Here is a 26875-nt window from a genome sequence, read left to right as displayed (position 1 = left end):
CCTGCTTTCAGGAATCATGATCCATATTTATACTGTACTAAAGTGTTTTATTAAAGAAGGTGGTATGTTGAAGCATTTAACCAGGTTTGGCACTCATTTCTTAATAACAACAGTCTATTAGAGTCTATGGTAGTCTTTAGAGCTGTGTTTCTATGGAGTGAGGAACAGAGTTCAAAATTTTTCTGAAATTGTATTTAAGTAAAATAATTGTTGTCTCTGTGATGGTGTAGTCAAGACATCAGAACAACATACAATAATAGTAAAAAACATCATTATTATTTAGACACCCTTATTAGGTCTCCTTCCCATACATGCAGGATTCCATGAGTCTCTTAACAGCATTATGAATCCTGTGTTTGAATAAACTGAGCAGAACAGAACTAAGAGCTGAGTCCCTACAGGGTAAACATGCTTTCTGGCAACTAGATTTACCTTGAGAGGCAATGTGATTGTTTGTAAATGCTTTAAGACAAGTGGCTGGGATCAACAACAGTTCTTTCATTATGGAGCTGCTCAGTAAATCCACTCTTCCCATCCTGAGAATCCAGCTAGCCACATTTTTCCTAGAACCTGAAAATGAACACTCAAGATGATATAATCTCTTCAAAACAACCAGATATTTAAAATTGTTTCTTGGTAAGTAGAATGTTTAGAACCATGCCATTTAATATTGTAATCCTTAGCCACAAGAGTCTTTAAATTAATTTGGTCTGAAGATTTAGTACCTACTGGAGCTAGCCGTCTTTGAGCTTGACAATCGCTTTTGGCCAGAAGCTGCCATGTTGGCCAGGGCAGATGCAGAGGACAAGTTCATCATTGCAGATGTTGCTTGCATACGATTAGCCTAGTGTGCCTTGTATAAAAGAACAGTCGCTATTCATTATTTGTAATTACAACCACACTGGCTTGAGTCTTTCCACCACATCTTCCAAATCCCGAGGAAAGTACTTGGCAAGAACTTTGACACTTTAAAATGACTTTAATTTTGGTAAAGAGTTAGAACCGAGGGGAAGGTTCAGCAACGGAGTGCTTTCACTCAAGGGGCCTTGGGGAAATGGAGTTTTGAATATTGTGTAAGAGAAATGGTTAATCAATGAGATCAATGCTTTCTCTGCAGTGCCTTCCAAACCCCTTCTTCTGAGCGCCGGGCCATTCTACTCTGCGTGCTGCGGTGGGTCCTGCAGGCGCCCAGCCTCCCCCACAGCTTTTTCAAGTAAGTTTTAATGCTTCATCAGCAATGCCTCAGCTATTCTGTAAACCAAAGCAGCGGGATTTAATGTGCTCAGGGAAGCTAATTGGCAGTGCAACGGCAAGGAGCTAATTCCTCACTAAAAATCACAGCGACCCTATTCAGGAGGTTTCCAGAGATTATCAAGCCTAGGCACAGGGAACGATTGTGAGCTGGGTTTTCGGGCGACACTGAGCCTGGAGCTGACAGGCCAAGGCAAGGGCTTGTTTTCCATTTGATATAACAGATCTCAGAGGGACCAGTTTGGCACTTTCTGAAACCTGCAGCCACACTCCGTTTAAGAAGGCAGGAAAAGGAAAGCCGGCAAAGAGAGAGCTCTGTGTGGTGTTTCCATTTGGCTTAAAATGACTAAGAAAGTCACAGGTCTGGAAAATAATTAGAAACTAGGGATCATCAAAAGGGGTAAATGTTTTCAGGGCACAGGTCTCTAAACGCTCTAGAAGCAACGTTCATTTGTGTCTGGGAAAGAAGAGAAAGAAGAGGAGAAACTGAACGGAGCAGCGTGGTGCCCACACTCTGGTCTCTCATGCATACAGTGTGTCAGGAAAATGTACAGACAGAGGATGAGTTATAGAGTCAGGCAGGGGGGCCCGAGAAGGTACTTGCACAGGTACACAGCCACGCCAGGTGAGAGCGGAGAAGGGTGGGTCCCAAGCCACAGCCGCGCGGCAGTTTTCAGCCCCATGGTCCTGTATGTGTTCATGGGTTTGTGGAAGTTTCAACAGAGCAGTTTCCCCACAGAATGACTCCTGACAAGCGAGGCAGCAAATGTTGCTGTTTAATGAGCTGCGGGCTTCTGAGCTTCTCTTTAGGAGGCCGATACTTTCCCACAGAGCCCTTTACATGCCTGGGATGCGGCTACAATGGGCAACAGACCCGTGACCAATCCTCACTTTTGCTGGACTCATCCACACGCGACCTCACCACAATTTTTCACTCTGCAGATGAACTTTAGGGACCGTTTCACAGCGAGAGGCCTTGGGCAAGGGTCATTTGTCCTTTTGTGTGGTCATAAAGCCTGGCTCTGTGCGTCAGTCCTTTCTCCTGCTTCACATTCCGAGTGAGTTTCTGGACGCCATTTAAAGCCCTTGGCTGAAAAATAAAACAGTGAATGGAGCTGACTTTTATAGACTCGTTCTAGCTCATCTTCCCATATAGCCCTGTCCACCTGAAAGGGGATTTTACTGGCTGAGCTGAGCGTATATAGGGACTCTCTGAATACACAGGGCCCATTATCAACTGTGGGGATTGTGTATTAACCGGGACCGATACACTGCAATTTTGACGGTGACCTATTAATTGTCGATTTAACTAGAATGTATTGCATTTGAATGGTGAAATGGAAACCATGACTAAACCTTTTCCTCGCTCCTTCAAGGTGGTCCTCTATGAGGGCGACTGGAAACTTGTGTGAATCAAGGCACCATTTATCACCAGAGAGAGGGATGGTGGGCAAAGATAGCTGGAGAAGATGATGTTTAACCCCATCCCAGTGGTGCCTTTGTCTCTTGAAGAGGTCTCACACTTAAGTCCACTTGCTTCATCTTGATTTCGGTTTACTTCAGCAGGCTGCTGGTGCTCCAGCTCGGGTGTGCGGAGCTGTTTCATGTCACAGGGATGCTCAGGCTGCACATTTATGTTATAGCAGTGTTTTAAGAGTCTCTCACACATAAACGTTTGGGCCAGTTTAATAAATAAGAAAAAAAAAAAAAGCCTTGGGGTGGTTTAATAGAGCACATCATCTTCGCAAGAGCTCCAATGATTATTTTAAGAAGGTTGTGTTTTCTCTCATTATTTCTCAGTCCTTCACACCCAGTGCCCTCTGCAGAGCTGTTGTAAATGACTCTCATCCCTCAGGGCTTCAAGCCCCATGTTTATCTTGGGGGAGAACAAAAAAAAAAAAAAAAAAAAAAAACACTTGGCTTGAAAGATCAGTGTGGTTCAGATGAAGGATAGAATATACTGCCCTTGACTTGTCTGCCCTCTGAATGTTGGCCTCCTAAGACCATTTAGAGAACCCACATGTGTTTTTAATAAATGGTGCTGTGTCACATTATTACTTATAACTCGGAGATGAATGTCTTATTTTCCTGTTTATAATGTTCATTCACATTGGCAGCAACTAATAATATGGTGTGATCTTGATGTCTGTAAAGAATTCTCTAGAAATGACTGGGATAACCAGGGTGCAGCTAATGAGCTTTACATCTGCAGCACTCTTTTTTTTTTTTTTCAAACTAAAGGAATTTACTAGGTTTTCTTTTTTTAAATAATAAGTGTTTATGTCCAAGTTGCTAAATTATTTTCCATTGCAGAAAAGAGAGAGAGAGAGAGAAAATGAACTGTTCAAGAAAGCTTGTGTTAAGTTTCCACTTGGACAGCCAAAAGCAGAGTTTAGAGCTAAAACTTTTACCAAGCTATGAAGCTGATAGCCACCACTGTTGCCTCAGAAGGTTGACTCTGCTCTTTCCCAGACCCTAGGATCAGCTCAGCACATATGTAGCTAAGCAAGGGAAATGCCGTTTCTGTTCTCAGTGTAATATGCTTGCTCAATGTCGATTGGAGTTGTCTTGACCCCTCAGATTTAGGACTGACTCCCTGTTGCAAATGTGGAAGCCATCATTCGCCCAATGCCCTTCTTACATGCAGTAAACACTTTAATAAGACACTGAGAACAGTAGGGGGAATCGAAAGGCACCCATAAAAGCTGGTCCCTCCCCTAAAGCATTGCATGGAAAAAATCTTTGATATTACACTCATAAACTCATTTTCAAAAAGAACACATTCCCCAGGTAAAATGAAAAGGAGAGTTGTGCAAATGATGTAGATAATGACTCTTTTTAAAAAAATCTACCTTAAAAAATGAAATCTTAATTAGGTAGGCTAGCAAATTGAGTTAATTAGATGATTATTTCATTTTGTCTCTGAGTACCCAACTTGACCTTTCAAGAAGTTTATGCCATAGAAGACAGAATTTCAATTTGGAATCAACTTTACGTAAGTCTGAGCAGAGAGAAGGTGTTACTAGGACAAACTGCTCCGCCTTTCTGGGAAGGTGCACTTACATTTGACATTTCCAGTTCATTGTTGCCCTTTTTCTTCCTTGTTAAAACTTAAAAGAACATTGTATTCTCCCCAAGTTTGAGCATAGTGTTTTTGTGGACAGCAGCAGACAGGGGCATCAGTTTTTACTGGGTAAATGCAGATTGGGTCCGTGGGTGTCACTTTCACAGATGAGTAATGCCCTGGTTAGGTGTGGTACTACCTGACCTGAGGGTTGGCTTTACTGCTCTCAGCTTGAGTGATGGGTAGTTGGGGAAAACTGGCCAGAGCTGTGGAGACCTAGTAAAGACTGAACGCAACTCCAGACACATAGACACATGCAGATACAAAATATTTAATATGTAGAGAGATTTTAATTAAACCATTCTAAGATCTTTGCAGGGACACAGCATTTTTTTTTTTTTTTTAATTTAGAAAGAAGCCCAGTTATATTGCTTAGAAGAAAATCATTGAATTTGTAGATCATTTGAATATAGGTATTGACTTCTCAAAAGTGATGGAATGGTGTCACAGAGATGAATGACCTTCGGTCAACCAAGAAGAATCTTGGAAGGATCAGAGACTCGACACAATAGGCTTTCCAAGTTGATGGCTCCATTCAAAGCTCTAGAGAGGCAGAGGCAGCAGCAGAGTCTCGTTCCTAAGACTCAGGTTTTTCTTTTTTCTTTTGCTGCCTGAGCATTCAGCCCAGATGTAACAGTGGGGACCTCCCAGGTCTGCAGGCTTCTTGTCTATAGCCCATTCCCCAAGTATTCCATGACATCAAATATAGGACTGCTTATAAAAATATCTTGGTTCCCTAAGAGAGTTTTCACCTACAGAATAGAAAATGATGGGACAGACTGGATAGGACAGAGTGTGAAGAAAGTGTAATGCCATCTCAGTGTGTGTGCAGAGTGTCACTGGGATACAGGGTGTGCTTTAGCCATAGGCTGTGCAGAAGAGGAGACCCCATTCCTATTACACTCTGAAGGGCTCAGATTGCCCATGACTGTTTGGTTCTGGGGACCCTTTTGGTTCGTTTGCTTCTTTTTTTATTAATCATTTTATTTGTTTACATTTCAAATGATATCCCCTTCCCTGTTACCGCTCCACAGACCGCCATCCATCCCCCATCTTCCCCATCTCCTTTGCCTCTATGAGGGTGCTCCTCTACCCACTCACCCACTCCCACCTCACCTCCCTAGCATCCCCATTTGCTGGGGCATTGAACCTCCACAGGACCAAGGGCCTCTCCTCCCATTGTTGTCAGGTAAGGCAGTCCTCTGCTCCATATGTATCTGGAACCATAGATCCCTCAATGTATACTCTTTGGTTGATGATTTAGTCCCGGGGCCTCTGGGGTGTCCAGTTAGTTAATATTGTTGTTCTTCCTATGGGGTTGCAATCCCCCTCAGCTCCTTCAGTCCTTCCCCAAGCTCTTCCATTGGGGTCCCCAGGCTCAGTCTGATGGTTGGCTGTGAGTATCTGCATCTGTATTGCTCAGGTGCTGGTAGAACCTCTCAGGGAGCAGCCATACCAGGCTCCTGTCAGCAAGTGCTTCTTGGCATCAGTAATACTGTGGGGGGTTGGATGGGATGGATCCCTAGGTGGGACAGTCTCTGGATAGCCTTTCCTTCAGTCTCTGCTCCATTTTTTTTGTCCCTGTCTTTCTTTTGAACAGGAACATTTCTGGGCTAGGCACTCAGGTAAAATCCAAGTTAAGAGGAAGTCAGAGAGTTACAGATCTACAGTTGCCCCCACCCTCCTCAGCAGAGGAAAACTGGCATCAGGATACAGACTACAGATTCAAATAGTGAAATCTGAAGAGACACAAAACAGAGGCTAGTGATATTTCCGCTGGCTTGGTTGGAGAGGCCTGGGTCAAACAAAATGGCTTCTCTCTCCCCGGCTCTGCGAAGCCACTGAGTTCATTGGAAGGGTGAGAGAGCTCCAGTTTGAGTTATCCTGAACGAATCCTTGAGAAGACTCTAAATTCCTTGAGAATTTTTGAAATGTAATCCTTGAGAAGCTGTCTAAATTCAATGCTGTTCCCCATACTCTTGACCTTCCTCACAAAGCTGTGGTTTTGTTTTGTTTTGTTTTGTTTTAGTGTGGAAACTAAACAGGGTTTTTTAGAAGTGGGCTGGGCTGTATGACTTTTGGGTAGCCCACCTTGGGAACAGAGCTTGGGATAAAACATGGCAAGGTTAGTGACCACAGGAGTGACAAAGGAACCCTGCCCTTCTGAAGGTTGTTACTGTGGTTGCTGTGTCCACTAGAAAACAGATCCAAACATAAAACGTAAAACAGCATGCACGGATTACTTGTCCATACTTCGATAATGGCCTACCTTAGTGCTTGCATTTGATATTCTATCTTTTCTCCTTTGCATTTTTACCTACTTGTCAGCCGAATGCATATTGGTAGTCAGGGGCTATGAGGAGCATGTATCTCTGAAGAAACCTGTTTAGGATCTCCTGTAGGAATGGGCACAGGGTTGTTGCCCAGGGTGGGGTCAGGAAGCCAGAGAGGCTAAATCTCACATGGTTGTATTGAGTTGCCATGGTAAAATGACATCCGTGTGAGATTGAGTAAGGGGAGGGTGGTGGGGACCACCAGTGGGACAGACACATGGAAATGACACCAAGGGCACAGTGTTCTTTGTGTTTGCCATAGCTTCTTCTTGTTCATTGTTGTTATTGTTCATTTTAGGGCACTCAAACCTGAGAAACTAGAGGCACTAGGCCTAGAAGTTAGTACCTGACCTTGGCCATGGGTCCTGACCTTGGCCGTGGGTCCTGACCTTGGCCGTGGGTCCTGACCTTGGCCGTGGGTCCTGACGACCTTGGCCGTGGGTCCTGACCTTGGCTGTGGGTCCTGACCTTGGCCGTGGGTCCTGACCGAGGAAGTTTGCTCCTCATAGCGTGAGGTCCAGCTTCAGTGCATGTTCTCCACAAGCTTACAACTGCATCTATAGATCCTCTACAGGATTCTGTTTTATTTTAACTAAAAATAATTTCCTGGTTTTCTATTGAAAGTTTTAGAGGTATATGAGCGAGTTTCATTCCCCCCCCCACTGCCTTATCTTAAGACCTAGAACTTGGCATAGGCATTAAAAATGGGATAAAATCAGAAAATCCAAATATAACTCTATTTAGGGAAAATTGAGGTTTTTGTATTTTGGATATAAATGTAGAAGTTTTTGTTAAATTAAAAAAAATATTTACTTCTCTGTGATCCTGGGTTCATCCTGTCTTTGAGCAAAGCCCTTTTAGTCAAACTAAGCCTTAAGCTTATTCCACACGTACCCTCAGCGGTTGTAATCTAGCTTCCCAGTTATTTTCCGTACTCCTCTTGGTCACTCTGCACAATGGAATCACCAGGCTTTGTGTGATTCCTCAACGCGGTTTCTTCATCCCCTGGTGTTGCCTGGCATCACCAGGTGTCATCTGGCATCACCCGGCCTCACCTGACATCATGCCCCTGACTCCCTCCTGACACTGCTCCTGTGAAGGTGCTTTTCTGGGGATCGTCTAGTCGGCCTCCTACTCTGCCTGTTTGTATATTGGCTGTGGTCTCTCCTGCTCTGGCTGGTGCTCCTCTGTGGCTCTGCGCTGTCCGAGATGGTCACGTGCTTGCCTCACTCTCAGAGCCCTTGCTATTCTCCTCATCAACTGTGAGCACCTTAAGGACAGGTTGGATCCATCTTCCGCCCTCACCTATGCCACAGCCAAGTTGTTCCCGGCTGGGAAACAGATCCAAGCTTGGACTGTAGATGGCGGGCATGGATTTTACCTCCATGTTCCTGTGACGATCGTGGTCATGTTCACTTTGGTCATTCAACCATTTCTTGGCGCTTTTTCCTGGTTGCAGGCACGGTGCACATCTTGCTGCCATACTTTAAAACATCACACGTGGTCCTTTCTTTGTTGCTGTCTGTCCTTCGTATTCATCTAGAGGTTTTCCCCCTTCATTTAGAGGTTGGATAGGTTTTTTTTGCTTCTTTGGGTAGTTGCCATTCTCTTCTAATCTTTGATAATTTGGGCTTCACTGTTAGATTGGATACAGTTTATAAATCAAGGGTGCCAAAATGCAGAGACTAGAGCCAGACTGGACTGAGAATGTCTGGGTGGCACCTGATTTTTGTGTCCTTTGCACAGAACTGGACCTGCACCACTCTAAGAACTTTGGAAGTAATTGGTGATATGTATGTTTGTGTATGGGTATGTATGTGTGTGTGTATATGTCTGTATGTGTGTATGTATGTGTATGTGTGTGTGTATATGTGTATATGTATGTGTGTGGATGTATATGTATGTGTGTGTATGTATATATATGTGTGTGTGGATGTATATGCATGTGTGTGTGTGTATGTGTATATATATGTGTGTGTGGATGTATATGTATGTGTGTATGTGTGTGTATGTGTATATATATGTGTGTGTGGATGTGTGTGTATATGTATGTGTGTATGTGTGTATGTGTCTGTCTGTGTATATATGCATGTGTGTATATGTGTATATGTATGTGTGTGTATGTATATGTATGTATATGTATGTGTGTGTATATGTATGCTTGTGTATGTGTGTGTGAGTATATGTATGTGTGTGGATGTATATGTGTGTGTATGTGTGTGTATATGTATGTGTGTGTATATGTGTTTAAGTGGGATAAATAAGTTATTGATTTAGACATTTATTCATATATAAGAAGTGTTGGAGTTGTGGAAACACTTTCTGGAAACACTTTCTGGAAACAAAGAGGTTGGGTAGAAAAAGCTCGTGGTTACAGGTATTATATATATATATAAATATGTGTATATGTATGTGTGTATGTATATGTATGTGTGTGTATGTGTATATGTATGTGTATATATCTCCATGAAAGGACCAAGTGAGCTAGCAAGGGAAAAGCAGCTTTGTGGGACTGTCGATTCTGGCTGAGCCATCACACCAAGAGCTTAAGCAGCATAGCTCTTGCTGTAGAGACAATAGCCTGCCACTGCGTCAACTATGAGGTACTGCTGCTCTGAGAGTCCCTCTCTAACCCTGTGCCCCTTTGCATTTTTTGTCCCTACCAGGAGAAGAACACGGGCTGCCCCTGCTGACCCAGGACTCAAATTCCAAAGCTCGAAGGGGGATTTTAAGAAGAGCCGTGTTCTCAGAGGACCAGAGAAAGGCTCTGGAGAAAATGTTTCAGAAGCAGAAATACATCAGCAAAACAGACCGAAGGAAACTTGCTGTCAGCTTGGGACTGAAGGAATCACAGGTACAGTGAGGATAAAGGGGCCTCCTATTCCTAGTTTCAGCAGAAGTGTGAAATTTGTTCTTTTGGCAAATATATCTTGTGCCTGCTTTGTTCCCCAAAGTGTTCTGAATTTTCAGCAGGTGGAGACCCATGGGACAAATCCTATGTGGAGACAGATTCACACACACTGAGGTGGCAAAGCAGAGCTACAGAATTCATTTTTTTTTCTGAAATGAAGGGATATATACATGTATGTCCTTGGTATTGTAGGGAGAAACTCTTGTGCCCTGTGTAAAAGTGTCACCTGTCAATTAAAAAAAATCTATGGAAATGAGCTGAGGCAGGAAATAGGAGGTAGGAGTTCCAGGAGAGAGAGAGAGACAGAGAGAGAGAGAGAGAGAGAGAGAGAGAGAGAGAGAGAGAGAGAGAGAGAGAGAGAGAGAGAGAGAGAGAGAGAGAGAGAGAGAGAGAGAGAGAGAGAGAGAGAGAGAGAGAGAGAGAGAGAGAGAGAGAGAGAAAGAGAAAGAGAGAGAAAGAGAGAGGAATTCTGGGTAAGCAGGCACATAGGATTTTCCTCAACACTGGAGGAGACAGTCACATGAACCTGAGGAGAGGTAACTAACCATGTGGAGTGACTTAGACTAGTTTAAGTGGGATAAATAAGTTATTGATTTAGGCATTTATTCATATATAAGAAGTGTTGGAGTTGTTATTTCTAGAAACAAAGAGGTTGGGTAGAAAAAGCTCATGGTTACAGGTATTATATGTATATAAAATATATAGAATATATAATTATATGTGTGTATATATGAATTTTATATATATATATATTATGTGATGCATCCTTGGCATTATATATTATATAAGTGTATGTATTTGCATGTATATATATCACATACATTCTTAGTATTGATTATATTATTACATATATTATATGTGTGTATGTATATATGAATTATATGATGCATCCTTGGTTTTATATATTATACATATGTATATGCATGTATATATATAATATGATACACTCTTGGTATTATATCAGTGTGTATACATATCTCTATATATGTATATATGTCTCTCTCTCTCTCTCTCTCTCTATATATATATATATATATATATATATATATATATATATATATATATGTGTGTGTGTGTGTGTGTGTGTGTGTGTGTGTGCACATTGTCTTTAATCCAGAGAAGCAGACTAAATAATCACCTTCAAAAGCAGGAGCCAATTTTCCTGTCTTCCTTTTCACTTTCAACCCTGAATCGGGGAGTGAGTGGGAGGCTTCTGGACACCTCTGGATGGGATTCTTCACTCTGTGCATTTCACATCTGCAGCATCTGTGCCTTCGTCACTACTGTCCCACACAGTTGTGAATGCAAAGTTCAAGAGCACAGAATTCTCTCAAGATGGCCAGTTAGCTCCTAGGAGGCTAGCATTTCCCTCTTTCATCTTCCATAGAAACGTCCCCATTCCCTGCAATCCTGCCCATTTTCTAGATGAAGAAATGAAGAAGACTGAGTGCAGGAGTGGTGTCATGTGGCAAAGGTGTGTGGAATGTCACTTCTATCTCAGGCAGCCTAATAGGAATTTCTGTTTCCCTTGCCCTTGGGCCAGCATCTGCAGCTGTGCACGGTGTCCACATACAAGGGTGTCTCGGGTCAGCTTACCATTGCTGTGATGAAGCAGCATGACCAAAGCAACTTGGATGGAAAGGGTTCATTGGGTCTTTGCTCCATATCACTGTTCATCATTGAGGGAAGGCAGGGCAGGAACTCAAACAGGGCCAGTAAGTGGAGGTGGAGCTGAAGCAGAGGCCACAGAAGAGGCACTGCTTACTATGTTGCTCCCCATGGCTTTCTCAGCCTGCTTTCTTCTTACAGAACCCAGAATGACCAGCTCAGGGTCGGTACCATCCACAATGGGCTGGGCCCTCCCATATCTATCACGAATTAAGAAAATGCCCTACAGTCTTGCCTACAGCCTGATCTTACCGAGGCATTTTCTTGACTGAGGTTCCTTGCTCCCAGATGACTATAGCTTATGTATAGTTATGTATAGTTAAGGTAAATAGCAGCTATCATAAAGGGCAAGTAACTAAAGGGGATGTCTATTGCAGCAGTAGAAATACAGGAGGCACACCCCACTTTCCTTTTAGGCCCACATCCACCGGGATATTTTGAATTGGTATAAAGGAACTAAAGTATAGAAGACACTATCTCAAACATGTCCTACTGTGTGAAATTGCACTCTCCCCTGGGGAAATGGCTTATTCCACAAGCTGCCATGCCATCCCCAATACATTTTAGTTGTAGGAACCAGTCTGTTGTGTGGCAGAGGGCAATTAGTCTATAACCTTAATTGATTGCTTTGAATTTCATGAGTCTCAGAGCAGTTTTGCATATGAATGGATCCCATGCATTATGGCTATATCTCCAGGGTCTACTTTGTAACCCTGTGCAGGGTGGGTTGTCACAGTGTTGGCATCCCAGGAAGTTACTTACCCAGTGGAAGTTAGATAGCAAGATTAGGCAGTTTGCCTTGGTGAGTCACACTAGCAGGGGAGCTAGAACAGTAGTTTGTAAAGCTTTTCATAGAGCTGCAAACTGTGCCTCCCATGCCTGAAGATAGCAACCCAGGGAGTGGCACTCTTAGAAGGTGTGGCTATGTTGGAGTAGGTGTGGCCCTGTTAGAGTAGGTGTGTCACTGTGGCTGTAGGCTTTAAGACCCTCATCCTAGTGTCTGGAAGCCAGTATTTCCTAGCAGCCTTCAGATGAAGATGTAGAACTCTCAGCTCCTTCTGCACCATATCTGCCTGGATGCTGCCATGCTCCCCTCTTGATGATAATGGACTGAACCTCTGAACCTGTAAGCCAGTCCCAATTAAATGTTGCCCCTATAAGAGTTGCTTTGGTCATGGTGTCTGTTCACAGCAGTAAAACCCTAACGAAGACAATGGTCCTTAAATCCCCGGAAGTCGGGTGACAGACCTTCCTGATGGCCCTGAATTAGGTTGGCAGGTACCTCAGTAGACCTGGTTGGGGTACCGCAAGCAGGGATAAGAAGACCATGGTTAGAGGGGAGAATACATGAATATCAGGGTCTCAGGGTTATTAGCTTGCTGCAGATTCTGAGAGAAGGATGGAGTGCTTCACGCTGAGCAAGTACAGAGACACTTTGATATCAAACCCCACAGCCTTTTATATGCTACAGGGACGGCTGAGGTCTCCACACCATGGAAATGAATGATTTCCTTAGTTGCACACTATCATTTGGCTCTTAAGCCCAGCACATAGTTCATTTCATTATCTTGTTTTCAAAATTCAGGTATCTCAGAATGAATGCTTTTTGAATTTCCTATTGAGTTTCAGGGAGCATTTAATTTGGCATTTCATTAACTTCCTTGTTTGTCAGCTATGCAAAACAAGAGGGGAATTAGTGAAGTTACAAATGAAAGCTCATGTTACATCTCTCCAATTCAGATTAATTTTTATTGCTGTTTACAAGTTCTTCTTGGTTTGATTTACTGGAATATCAGATCTTAAAATGAATTTGTATATGGGATGGATACACAGAAATTGAAATTATACTCTGTTGCATAATTATGTTGGCATGACACTTACCAGTGCCCTAACATTTGATGTCCTTTAATCCTTGCAAGGGTCCTATGAAGTATCTGCTATTCATTATAGTATCCCTGCCCTACAAAAACAATGGTACCCAAATGTGTGTGTGGGTGACTACCCTCTATGCAAGTGAAATAAGTTCTGTGTGCCCTTTGGCTTTTCACAAATCTTCTCTATGATGATGATCAAGTAGTAGAAGACAGAAACCCTGATAGCCCCTTCCAGTTGGCCTGTGCCTTCTAAGACCACACACCATCCCACCTCCCAGCAAGATAGATGCATGTAGTGTGTTTCTGCTGCTTGTGTAAACAGATCCATTCAGTGCAAGTTCTTTGATACATTTTCTACAGCGCTTTGTCAGGGAGATTCTTCATACCATGGTAAATGTTTTTGTACCGCTTTGCTGTATTACCACTGCATGGTGCACATAAGCCACTCTGCTGTTGATTGACAGGCTTGCACATCCATCCCTGAGCCTGAACTGTCATCGAGCCTGAACTGTCATGAGCAACACAGTTGGCCACATGTACAGATCTGTTCCTTTTCTCAAGTGCCTGGCCTGTACATCTTTTTCATTTTCTCTCACATGAACCTCATTATATATCATCCTGTAGGTGTATCAGACATTCCCACCATTAAATAAGTTCTCTGCTTTGGCTTTTCATTTCTTTGTGTTTTTAAAAAATAAGTTTTGTAAGATAGGGGACCAGCAACGGGATTTATATGTTAAAATGTCTATGTATATATTGTGACAGATTAAAAATTCTTTCCAAACAGTCTTATATAAATCTGATTTATAGAAAAATTTCACTCATACAAGTTCTTTTATTGCAAACAATTTATCCTTTATTACTTTAAAAAGCCTTAAGAGCCTTATGGACTATTGTATTTATTATTCTTTTAGTTTGAATTTTTCTAGCTACCAGAATTTTAGCTTTTGATAATTTATTGACAACTTGAAGTGTATTAATTGGCATTTTCCACATAGTGTCCTTTGTTGACATGCAGCAATTATTTAGGATATTAATCAGGATATTGAGAATATTAAGAATATTGAGATTAGTTCTATTTTCCTGTTACAGATATCATAGCATTTATCACCACACTTATACGTTTATAGTTAGTGTGGTAAAATATGTGTGCAAAATCAGTCACTGTAATCTTTAAATATCTCATTTCAAGGGCACTATGTGTGTTTACACTGTTGCATACTCCTTACTGCAGTTCATCTCCAGAGCTTTCTTCATCTTGTAACACTGAAACTCTGTATCCATCCCAATACCACTTCCTTCCCCCACCCCAGACTCCTTCCAACTACCTCTGTATCCAAGACCACCTCCTTCCTCCCACCCCAGACCCTTGCCAACTACTCCTATATCCAAGACCACCTCCTTCCTCCCACCACAGGCCCCTTCCAACTAACCCCTGTATCCAAGACCACCTCCTTCCCCCAACCCCAGACCCTTGCCAACTACCCCTTGTATCTAATCCCTCCTTCTTTCCCCGACCCCAGGCCCCTGTTAACTCTCTTTCTATTTTCTGTTGTAGCATAGAGGCATGTGAGTATAAGCATTTCATATGAATGAGGTCACACAGCATTTCTTTATTACTTGGATTATTTTATTTAACATAATATCTTCAGGGTTCATCTATATTGTAACAAGTTTCAGAATTACCTTCCTTTCTAAGGGTGAATAATGTCCCACTCTATGGGTGTGTCTTCTCTGCATAGCTGCCCATCTATTGATGACCTTGATTATTCCCAATATTAGGACATTATAGATAATGCTGCTGTGGAGATATATATGCAAATATCTTGCAGGTTCCTGCTTCTAATTCTTTTGAGTTGCTTCTTGCTTTTCTATATGTGTATAGTGCGTTTATTTCTTAGTTTTATGTAGCAAGTTTCATCTTCTTGGTTTTATTGCCTTGGGTATTTTATGGTTTTCTTTAAAAAGGATTTGTGTCCTAAAGACTATAATTATAATCTCATATATTTTCTTCTGGGACTTTTGTAGTCTCCCTTTTTATGTTCAGCTATTTAATCCACTTGGAGTTGCTTTTGTGTTTGTTGAGAGAGGTACACCTCCATATTTCACTAAATATATGCATTTGTCCATTGGTTGTGAAGACAGTATTTCATGTTTATTTATGAAGAGATTACTTAGATCAAGATCCATCTCTGTGTCACCCTGTCTATCTCTCTCCATGTACCTCACACACATACATAACACTCTCTCATACACAGACACATACCTGCGTGTGCATATATACAGATAGACACACATGGATACACACACAGACACATGTACACACATGCAGATACAAACGCAGAGAGTCACACATGCATGCACAGACACGTAGCCATTATGTACACACAGACAGATGGACACACAGATAGATGGACACACAGACATAAACAGACACACAGACACAGACAGACAGACACATAGACACACACACACACACACACGCACACACGTACTAAGGAAAGAAGAAAACAAGTGTGTTGAGCAAAGCAGAAGTATCCATGGGAACCACACTCTCTTGGTGAAAATGCACGAAGGACTTGGCAAGCTCTTCAGGAGCAAACGCCCGATGCTAATTATGAATGCATCCAGAGTAGAGCCAAGTGTCCCGGTGTAGATGCTTTACGGCTACTGTAGCCTTGTAGCCCATGCGGCTGTCATTGCACTCAGTTGCCTGGAGTGGATTTCCTGTGCTGACATTAAAAGGGAAAGGGGAAGAGACCCTTACCAGTGTGGAAAGACCGTCTCCCTGTTTGCTTTCTTCAGTGTGTGTGTGTGTGTGTGTGTGTGTGTGTGTGTGTGTGTGTCTGCATGCGTTTTACCTAATGTAGTTTAGGCTGACCTCAAACTTCCTATCCAGCAAAGATGAACCTTAAGTGCAGATCTTTCTGTGTCTGCCTCCTGAGTTCTGGGTTGCAAGCATGTGCCACCATGTTTGGTTTGTGTGATGCTGGGGTTTGAATTCAAGCCTCACATATTCTGGATAAGCCCTCTATTGACTGAGCTGTGTCGCCAGCCCTCCCAGTTGTATATTTTGATAATTATTTTCTTGGGCAAAAGTTCTTATTTTAATTTTTGTAATTTCCAGTCTGAGCCTTTTAAAAACAACTATTTGCTTGTGGACAGTTCCATATATGTTTATCAGCAGTTCTAAACCTGTGGACCTCTCTCGACCCCTTTCGGGCCACACATTAGATATTGTGCACATAAGATATTTACATTATGATTCATAACAGTAGCAAAATTACAGCTATGAGGTAGTAATGAAAATACTTTTGTGGCTAGGGGTCAGCACATCATGAGGAGCTTTGTCAAAGGGTTGCAGCATTAAAAAGGTTGAGAACCACTGATGTATAAAGTCCATTCTGATACTTGCCATCTTTCTCTAGTCTCTATCTCTTCCCTTTGTCCCCGTCACCTCACAATGACCTCTCAAGCCTTCATTTTCTAGACTCATTGAGTTTAACGAGGGTTTTTGTTTGTCCATTTGTTTTAAAATGAAAATGTAAATAGTTAATGCAGGATGTAGTGTAGCAGTGATGACTGTTTCTGCTTTTAAAATGTCAGGGAAGTAGTTGGAAATTCTGCTTAAGGATGTCTGAGTGCACAGAGGGTGGGGGTCATCAAAGAGTCAGGCTGGGTGTGTTGGAGAAGCTATGATTCAGATCCAACCACCATCAAACACTCTGGTTTAATTACATCCAATTGTTATTTATTGAGACTAATTATCATAGTTTGATAAATCCTGGGAGTAATCAAAATTTGGAAGCTGTATAAAGCCCACATTTAACAAAGCATTGCAAAGTGTATTATGTATTGTTAATGTTCCAAAGCTTGTGGTGAGGTCTGCATATTAACACAGCCTGGGGACCAGGGGCTGAAGTCTTCACTTTGCTCTCCTATGTGATCTTGAGTTGGTTAATTCTCCAGACCTGTTTCCTTAGATATGAATGACATGAAAATTTCATCACACCATATAGTCCACCTATAGCGCGCGCACACACACACACACACACACCATAAACACATACAAATACCCTGCACATTCACACATGAATATACATACACAATACATAAACACCACACATACACCCCACATACACATATAAACACACTGCACATAAACATATGTGCATGAATACACATACATAGACACCGCTCTCACACATGTATGCTCATGCTCACACATACACACAAACACACACATTCTCTCCATGCAACCAAACGTAATATTCCCAAATCAAAACACATAGGTGCTATCCCAGTCAATTTTTCTTGAATAAATGTATTAGCACAGACCAAATGAAATGATGTTTTAAAATATTTAAAACTAAGTTAATTCCAAAAGCCACAGAAATAGAGAATGTAATCAGTGCACTACACTCATTCTATTTAGAAAAGTGCCTGTGGTGTAGGGTTGATTTCTCAAGTACTTTTGAAGGAAAAGTATACAGGAAAAGCCACAGGGAGACCCTAGTTAGGCTCCCAGAGTAAGAGATTCTGTAGACTGTATAGTAGGAGCAGTTAGCAGCTGGAAATGTTGAAGAAGGGTCTGAATATGGAGTTGCCTAGCATATATGAGACCCAAGTAAAAGAAATAAGTAAAACACTCAAGTGCTGTATATGGAATAAGAATTTCTTTCCTGACGATTTTATCAATAGGTGAAGATTTGGTTCCAGAACAGAAGGATGAAATGGCGGAATTCCAAAGAAAAGGAAGTACTCTCCAGTAGGTGTCTCCAAGAAGTGAGCCCTCAGGAAGACAGGCTGGCACGGCCTGCTGCGGGCTGTGCTCCACGGTGCCCTTCAGTATGGGATGTCTCCCAGTCACACTCAAGTAAATCTCCAGAGTCTGCAGAAAGACTGACCCAGGAGAATTCAGGGGTACCAGAAGCAAACTCACTCCGAGGTGCCTTGTATCTGTCTCCTGAGAAGGGACCTAGAAACAAGGATGGACTCCGTAGCGCCATATGACAGGAACGAGGTCCATGTTCATCTAAAGAACCCTTAGCCAGTAATATTTGGATTAAAGCCAGTTAGATTGTGCCTCAAAACTGCCTTAAACTAATACCTTGGCGTGATTCCTGAGCTGTTGCCTAAGGAGAGCCACCCCACCATTCCTTATTTAGCCCTAGACTAAGGCTCAAGGTATAAATGGAATAGAGCCTTCTAAAAGGTGTGATAAGACTGAAAGAGGAGCCAGGGTCAGCCTGGAGCCTGTCCTGAATACGTGTATATATACGTGTGTCTGTGTGTTTGTATGTACATGCTCATTAAATACGGCAGCAGAAACCAGTTCTCTCCAAGTTTTACATGGAGCAAATTCATTTCATTTTGTATGAAGAAAAGGAAAACATTGAGCAAATATTCATTTTTTTTCTAATAGTGTAAAATCTGGGCTTCTGTGCTACACAATTAATTATACCTGTATAAATTCTCGTCTTTTGGCTTCTTTGGTATCCACTGTAAATGTATTTTAGGAAGCTTGACAGTCCAGGTCAAGCTAGTCATGGTTAGACACACACTGAAGGAGAGAAGAGGAACTCAACAGGAAGCTACTACTTTTGAATATAGTTATTAGTACCTCTAGTTTTCAGTTCTGAGGCAGACGGGGCCGTCCGTCAGTGAAGGAGGTCCACATTGAGGCATTGAAAGTCTTTTGGTCTCTTGTCTGTAGGGGTTTCCTAGGCCAGAGTTTTTTAAACAAAATAAATGTCTGAGTGGAAGGAAGGGCTTGCCAGGTAACAAGTCAGCATTCAGTAACTTTTTGATCATTGGTGCCAATTAGTTTGTAATCAGTGACCATGACAAAGTCAAGACACAGGGTCACAATTCTCAAACAGTCTCCTACAGGACTAAAACTCCCAGGACTGAAGGGCTCCGTGGTCAAACACTGATTGCCCACCACATACCCTCTGAAGTTCCCACCTAGTTCGTCCACACTACATGTGTTATGTGGTTTTATATATTAGCAGACACCACCCAGACACTTTATGATTACCCTGTAATAGTCTTTGTGTAAAATCACATTTCTGGTAACAATTTTCTTAGTTAATCCAAATATATTAATTCTAAGTCCACAAAACAAAACAAAATGTTTTACTTTGCAGGAAATGATGTGGTTTTGAATGAATCTGTGGCCAAGCACACACCTTGAAGTCTTTATGGGGTATTTAATCAGTGTGCAAGTGAAGAACTGGCACAGACTTCTGGCTTCCTTACCTTCTCAGTTCCAGGCTTCAAGGGTTTAATGTGAACAAGAAAGACCACGGGAGAAGATAACAGTTGTAATCAACACCAAGAACTTATGGTTTATTTATTTATTTTTTTTGAATGGAGTTTGAATTGGTACTTCAGCTAGTATCTTTGTCATCTTTATGTTCCCTAAAGGTCGTGTTCAAAGGTTGTCTTTGAACTCCCTTGTGGGAGTAGGATCCAGAGGCCTGATGATTGTTTACATTTGAAAACCTGTTTGAGAAGTGAAACCCTAGCATGCTTTAGTGCTAAATTAACTGCATTTGTAGGCTGCTCTTTACGGCCAGAGACTATGCTGTGCACTCAGGGTGTATGCCGGGTCATAGTCCTCATGTCTGTAACCCTGTGCTGTGGACCGTGTCACTGATCAGGGTTCCTGTCACTCCTCCAGGCACTGCTGATAGAAGCGATCACTCAAGAGACTCAGGGTTAATGTAGTAGGCCTTCTGTGCCCGGTTTCATGACATAAAATCTTACCAAGCCCGTGGATGGGACACACAGCACCATAGGTAGATTCACACAGGCTCCAGGATGCTGTGTGGGAGGAGACACAGAGCACTATGGGCAGATTCACACAGGCTCCAGGATGCCATGTGGGAGGAGGCACAGAGCACCATGGGTAGATTCACACAGGCTCCAGGATGCCGTGTGGGAGGAGGTTTTGGGGAACTATGGCAAGATTTACTGACAGAAGTCAGGAGTGCGCGACACTTTACAGCCACTGGCTTGGACAGATTATTCTCATCAATAATTTTCCTTTCTATTAGAGTTTGAAGTTTAGGAAAAGAATTGCAAATCTTCAACTTTGAGTGGATTCTAGTCTCTAGTCTCAGCACGATTCACCCATAAAGTCCTTGTATGTAGTCATCATGTCTTGAGAATAACTGAAACTTGGATGAGGGATGGGTTGTACAAATGGGTGATTTACTGCCTGAATCACTTCCCCTCAGGAGCTCTGAGATATTCTTCATACAAGACTAGCCAGGCACTCAAAGATGCAGGTCAGTATTTTAATTGTCTTCCACCTGGGAATGTATCCAGGCTTAGAAAAGCCACACTTTAGAAAGTCAGTTTAGCAGGTATAGCGATAACACGCATAGTGTGCCCTCACACACAAGCATAGCCATGTATAGCCATGTACACACACGTGTGCCCTCATATACAAACATAGCCATAGAACATACACATGTGCCCTTACACAAAGCATAGCCATGGTATACATATATGTACCCCACCCCCAAGCATAGCCATAGTACAGACAAACTTGCCCTCACAAGTATAGACATGGTACATATATGAGTACCCTTACAAACGTAGCTATAGTATACACACATATGTGCTCTCCCCCACACAACATAATCATGACACTCACTTGCACTCTCATATGTATAACATCTGCACACATATGCTTTCACATAGAGCATTGCCACAATACACACATGTGTGCTTTCATAAGCATAGCCGGGTACACATATGTGCCCTCACACCCATAGCCATAGTGCATACCCAGTGTCCTCACACACAGCATAGCCCTGCTATATGCGTGCCCTTTCTACATTCTCTTTGCGTTCTCTCATCTGGACTGTAGGATTGGCTAGGGCTTTGCTATAGAGCACTCCCTTCTTGTCCTCTGCTTACCACTCCCTCAGCCTGGCCCCGTGTGAGCATTTTTTATTACCTAGATGTAGATCCCTTTCTGGAAGGTATAACATATGAATATATTTCTTGTCTTCTTTCCAGAGAAATATTGCTTGCAATTAATACCAGGACCAGAGAATCCCGGCAGATGAAATATTAAAAAGAACAAACCTCAAAAGACAATTTTAATTGGTTTATAAGTAAATTAAATATGTATATATATTAATATTTTAGGTATTAGAAATATATAAACAGGTTAGAGATGACCACAGGCTCTGGAGACAATGAAGATGATGATCACCAGTATTTAAAAGACAGCTCTGTCTTTTTAATAATAAACAAGAAACCCAATTATTTAGTCAAGTGATTCTCAGGACTTAAAACCCATCCGCATGACCATGTCATAACTGCCCAACTCCCATAGTTCCACAATACCCTCTTCTAGCACCCACACCCCTCCCCCAGCATCCATACTTGCTACAATTTCCTGAGTCCCCCAGCATCTACAGCCCCTCCTCCAGCATCCATACTCCCACTAGACTCCTCCAAATAAAAACACATATATTTTTTACTTCAAATACAAAATTATAAACATTCTATCCTCTACACCACCTTCTTGACATCTCCATTCCTAAATTGCGTTCTTCCTAGCATTCAACAACACCAAGCCATTGTGGTCTTTGACACAATGAAGCTTATTCCTTGTGTATTAGTTTTCTGGACTACATCTCTAGTCACTTGAACTCTCCCTCAGTCGTTTTCTTTTGGTCTTTCTTTCTTTCAGCCTCTACCAGGCATTGTGCACAAGGCCTTGTCCTACCCTCAATATAGATAGTTAGGAAAGGGTGCTTGTCTTCAAAGAGCCTCTAAAATAGCTGCCTTGCTACACAATGTTTAAACCATTGTATATTACTCCTGGCAGACTTCGGTCATTTTAAGGAGAAAAGCTAGCCTCTGCAGACCTCACCTCTCTTTGCAGTGAGAGCTCTTACATGCTCTACTAATGGGAAAACACAAGGTGTCTAGTGCTCCTCTAGACTCTGTTGCCACAAGACTCAGAGTCAGAAAGGCTTCCATGAAGAAGAATTCACTAGCTTCCTTTGTCTACAGTGAGACCTGTTTATTCTTCTTTCTTTTTAAGCCCCACTAGGAAGAGAGGCATGTAAGTGGGAGAAATTATAGTGGTGAGTTCTTGAATATAGAAGGGAACTGCTACAGAATTAATTTATATCTTTTTCAAACCATTTCTGAAACAAGCATTTAACCACAGCAGCACAGTACTTGATCCACAAAGATGGTTCTTAGCACTTAGCTATTACTTGGGTTAAACACTGTGGTATTGTTTTTGTTTGTGGTTATAAATAAATACACGTGAAAACAGCTAACAAAGTGAAAGTTATGAAATCTCAGTTGACAGTACTCTCCAGAGAGAAAAGCAACTTCAGTTACTTTTTAATGTGTGAGTATGTAAATCTATGTTTAATCAGATTCTATTGTAGTGTATATCCAGTTTTCCTGTGTTTTTTGATTCTATTTGTTCATAAACCATCTTCCCACATTATTAAAAATTACTCAAAACTATGGTGGATGCATTGTTCTATTGTAGCTTATTTAGTTCTTGGGGTGAACCAGGAAATGGTCCAGAAAATGATGGGATGTGGAAAGAAGGACCTTGTTCTTTAGAAAAATAATATATTGTGTTTTTAATTAAAAAAAAAAACTTAGCAGATGAATGAAAGTTAAGCAAGTGTGATATAATACTCCTAGGGATGTTCAGTCTCACGGTCTATCAAACATACTAAAGGAACAGTGGCTTCTACATGACCACAATGAAGTGTATCAGAATATACTCTATCCATTTATAGGCCAAGCAGGTGTAGGTGCTTAGCTATCAACAGAGCCGGCAGCAGAAATCACAAGGTGGAATGGAAATCCACCTCTCTCCACGTGTTTTTTTCTGCCAGATTGCTGCATTATTTAACTGTGTGTATTCTTGAGTCAGAGTTTTGAGTCGGTATTGCTGTCTTCAAAGTGCATAGGACAGATCTTCAGAGGGCTGTGTCATCTATCTGCCACCGCTTTGAATGCTTATACAAGGCTGGTGTGCCCACACCACCTTGAATTCTCACAATTTTGTGGTTCTTTTCTCAGTGTTGCTTAAATGAAAAAGAAATGTAGGGGTGTGTTGAGAAGGCTTTGGGATCAGAACATTCCAAGGTTGAACAGAGAGCTAGGGAAGCTTGAGCATTATTCAAACCCAAAACAGAACCATCTAGTCTGTAACGTGAATTGAAGCTGAGAAACCAAGCATGTCATATTTGGATAAAATACAGTGATATGACTATTTAATAAGGCACAAACACACGCACACACATACACGCACACACATACACACACACACATACTCACACTCATACACACACACTCACACACACGCAGCACACACACTCACACACACACACACACACACACACACACACACGCACGCACAGGGGCACACATGCACGCGCGCACTGGTATTACTGCAGGAAGAAGACCCTGCCAGCTCCTAGTGACTCATGATTTAAATTATGTGGCTCCTCCTGCCTCTCTTAAGATGGTGTCCCCTAAATGTTCTCTTCTGTCTCAGTTTTTTCTCTTATAAGGACACTTGCCATTGGATTTAAACCAAGTCCCAGGTGATCATGTCTCAGAATCCTTAAACATAATTGCATCTTCAAAGACATTCTTCTTAAATGAAGTCACCTTCATAGGTCTCAGACTTTAAGCATGGTGGATCATATACAGGACAAGTACAATTTATCCCAATGTATGCCTTAAAGTAAAAGGTCCACAATCAATAAAAGTGAAGGGCAGCTCCTCTCAACATTCTTCTAATGCAATTTAACTTACATTGCGTTGATTTAAGCTTTTATATCAGCCGAGCAATGTGCTACCTGTAAGGATATTTGGACAAAAACATTTTTGTAAAATTACTTTCATTTTGGATTTTCTTTTTATGTACAGGAAAAATTTAAGAATACACAACACTAATTTTTAAAGCCCTCACATGTATTCCAGATGTTGACCATTTTTTTCCAGGAAGGTGTTTCCTTATTATACAAATGTGGTACACATAAAAAAATTGGCATTGTTTAATTTATGACTCACACATGAACCATTGTTTTTGTGATATAGTTATTTTAAGTAATTCATAAACTAAACAATATTTTGGACACATACCACATTTGTGTAATGAGGAAACACCTTCTTGCATTAAATAGCCAACATCTGGGATCCATGTGGGAATTTCTTTGAAATTTTAAATAAAGACAAATTAGTATGTCATAAAACTAACATGGCAAGTCAGAGGTGCAAGGTTCTGGTAATCAAAGATGATGTAATCAAAGATGACATAATGTGGGTCCCCACTGAGGGTTAGAGAATGGGGATGACATCGACAGAAACAACCCAAAGTGCTTTCCCAATATTAGTGAGGATGGAGAGAAATGTGACATGGGCAATGCTGATTCTGGGATCAAAATTCAGCCCAAGTGTATTCTTAGTAGGAGTATTCTTCATTCACAAACCATGACAGAGGAGAGGTCCTGGAGAGACTTCAAGTAACGCCCGATGTTTTCTAAAACAGACACTGAAAGTATGTCAACAGGAGTGGCCAGTGGGGTGATCTAGAAATTAGGTCAAGGAAAAAGACCTTAGCCTCCTGAGCGATGCCCCTGGTGTGGGAGATGAAAACAGAGGGAAGTTCTGCAGATCTAGCATTAGAGTGATGGTGATGGCTTTGATATAACCAACCTTAACCAGAACAGGGAGGAGCAAATGTCAGAGTAGCCTGGCTGAAGACAGAATGTAAATTGAGAAAGATAATGGGACGAATATGTAAAAAAATGTAGTGTGTGAAGGAGTGGAGAGAGAAGGTGCAGGATGGATGCATTCCTGTAGTAAAACCACATAGCTCCCTTTCTCTCTTTCAAGTTGGGAATTACCAGAGGATTCTATGACGATGGGATGGGTTAGCTAGGGAGGTAAGACAGCACCCTAGGAACAGGGAGAAAGGCAATCAGCTTTGGCTGCTAAAAGCAATTGGATGAAACCCACTGTGGAGACCAGACCTTCCCTGGGAAGAAAGATGTGCAGAGAAAAAGAAATAAGGTGCAGGGCACTTTGATGTAGAGAGATGGGTTGTCCAACCTGTGATGTCTCAAGGGTGAAACAGAATCATCTGCTTGAGTAAAGGCTAAGGGAGGGTCTGAGGGTCTCAGGGCATAGAGGAAATGAAAGAGGAGGGGGAAATGTTTTTGAGAAGCTGAGTAGGGTGTAGGGTGTCTGGGATTTATGGGGTATCTAGATGTGATCTGTGATTGGAACAAGAAGTAAAACACACATATAGTTTCTTATGCTAATATTTACATCTAACTGCACACATGAGGAAGGTAGATCAACAACATGGGCTTTGCTGGCAGTGTAATAAGGCTGGATAAGAAGAAAGGGAGATGAGGGTCTCTGTTAGTAGCCTGTGGGAGGTTTGCTGGTCGAGGAAAAAACTGACACAAGCAGGGGTGGATGGTCAGCGAGAAAGTGCTGGATGTGTGTAGTGAAGGTCTTGGAGACAGTGAAGGTTGTGAGCTGTGTAAAAACTTATATTGTGATCTAGCCATTGGGAAGTGCCATGTCTGAGATGAGGAGTTCTAAAATAACTCAATGTCTGAGGTCAACAAGGTCTTAGAATGAGGCCATGGAGGGGCATGACTAATAGAATGGAGGAAAGCCACAGGTGGCAGAGAGAGCTGGAGACATCTTGCCACTTCTCTCCTTTGTTCTGTGTACGTGCAGCATGCGTGCAAGCGGAAGCCTAACGGTGGATGTTGGCAATCTTCTTTGACTACTCTTTCTCTTTATTATTTATTTATTTTATTTATTTTAAACTCTAGATTTTACTCCCCTCCTGGTCCACCCTTTGACTGTTCCACATCCCATACCTCCTCCCTGCACCCCTGTCTCCACATGAGGATGTCCCCACTCCCTACCCCCACCACACCAGACCTCTAAACTCCCTGGGGCCTCCAGTCTCTTGAGGGTTAAGTGCATCTTCTCTGAATAAACCCAGACTGGGCAGTCCTCTGTTGTATATGTGTTGGGAGCCTCATATCAGGTGGTGTATGCTGCCTGGTTGGTGTTCCAGTGTCTGAGAGATCTTGGGGGTCCAGGTTAATTGAGACTGCTGGTCCTCCTACAGGGTCGCTCTTCCTCAGCTTCTTCCAGCTTTTCCCTAATTCAACCTCAGGGGTCGGTCAGCAGCTTCTGTTCTTTGATTGGGTACAAATATCTGTGTCTGACTCTTTCAGCTGCTTGTTGAGTCTTTCGGAGGGCAGTCATGATAGGTTCCTTTTTGTGAGTGCTCCATAGCCTCAGTAATAGTGTCAGGTCTTGGTACCTCCCCTTGAACTGGATTCCACTTTGGGCCTGTCTCTGGACCTTCTTTTCCTCAGGTTCCTCTCCATTTCCATCCCTGCAGTTCTTTCAGACAGGAACAATTATGGGTGAAAGTTTTGACTGTGGGATGGCAACACCATCCCTCCCTTGATGCCCTGTCTTTCTGCTGGGGGTGTGCTCTACAAGTTCTCTCTCCCTAATGTAGAGCATTTCATCTAAGGTCCCTCTCTTTGAATCCTGAGAGTCTCTCACCTCCCAGGTCTCTGGTATATTCTGGAGGGTCCCTCCAACCTCCTACCTCCCGAGGTTGCTTGTTTCCATTCTTTCTGCTGGCCGTCAGGGATTTCAG

General features: G+C 42.2%; 1 protein-coding gene across 1 annotated transcript in view; it reads left to right on the top strand.

The window, feature by feature from the left end:
• The window catches only part of Dbx2 (developing brain homeobox 2), a 36206-nt gene extending 13532 nt beyond the window's left edge, over positions 1-22674 (top strand). Inside the window, 3 exon segments of the mRNA XM_031353735.1 lie at positions 1118-1213; positions 9375-9562; positions 17863-22674. Of these exon segments, the coding sequence (XP_031209595.1) occupies positions 1118-1213; positions 9375-9562; positions 17863-18174 (596 nt within the window). The 3' untranslated portion in view covers positions 18175-22674.
• Positions 22675-26875: the final 4201 nt, after the last annotated feature.

Source organism: Mastomys coucha, unplaced genomic scaffold (genome assembly GCF_008632895.1).
Source record: "Mastomys coucha isolate ucsf_1 unplaced genomic scaffold, UCSF_Mcou_1 pScaffold11, whole genome shotgun sequence".
NCBI classification, from domain to species: Eukaryota; Metazoa; Chordata; class Mammalia; order Rodentia; family Muridae; genus Mastomys; species Mastomys coucha.
The sequence above is the reverse complement of the archived record's forward strand: the minus strand, read 5'-3'. Positions and strand labels throughout refer to the sequence as shown.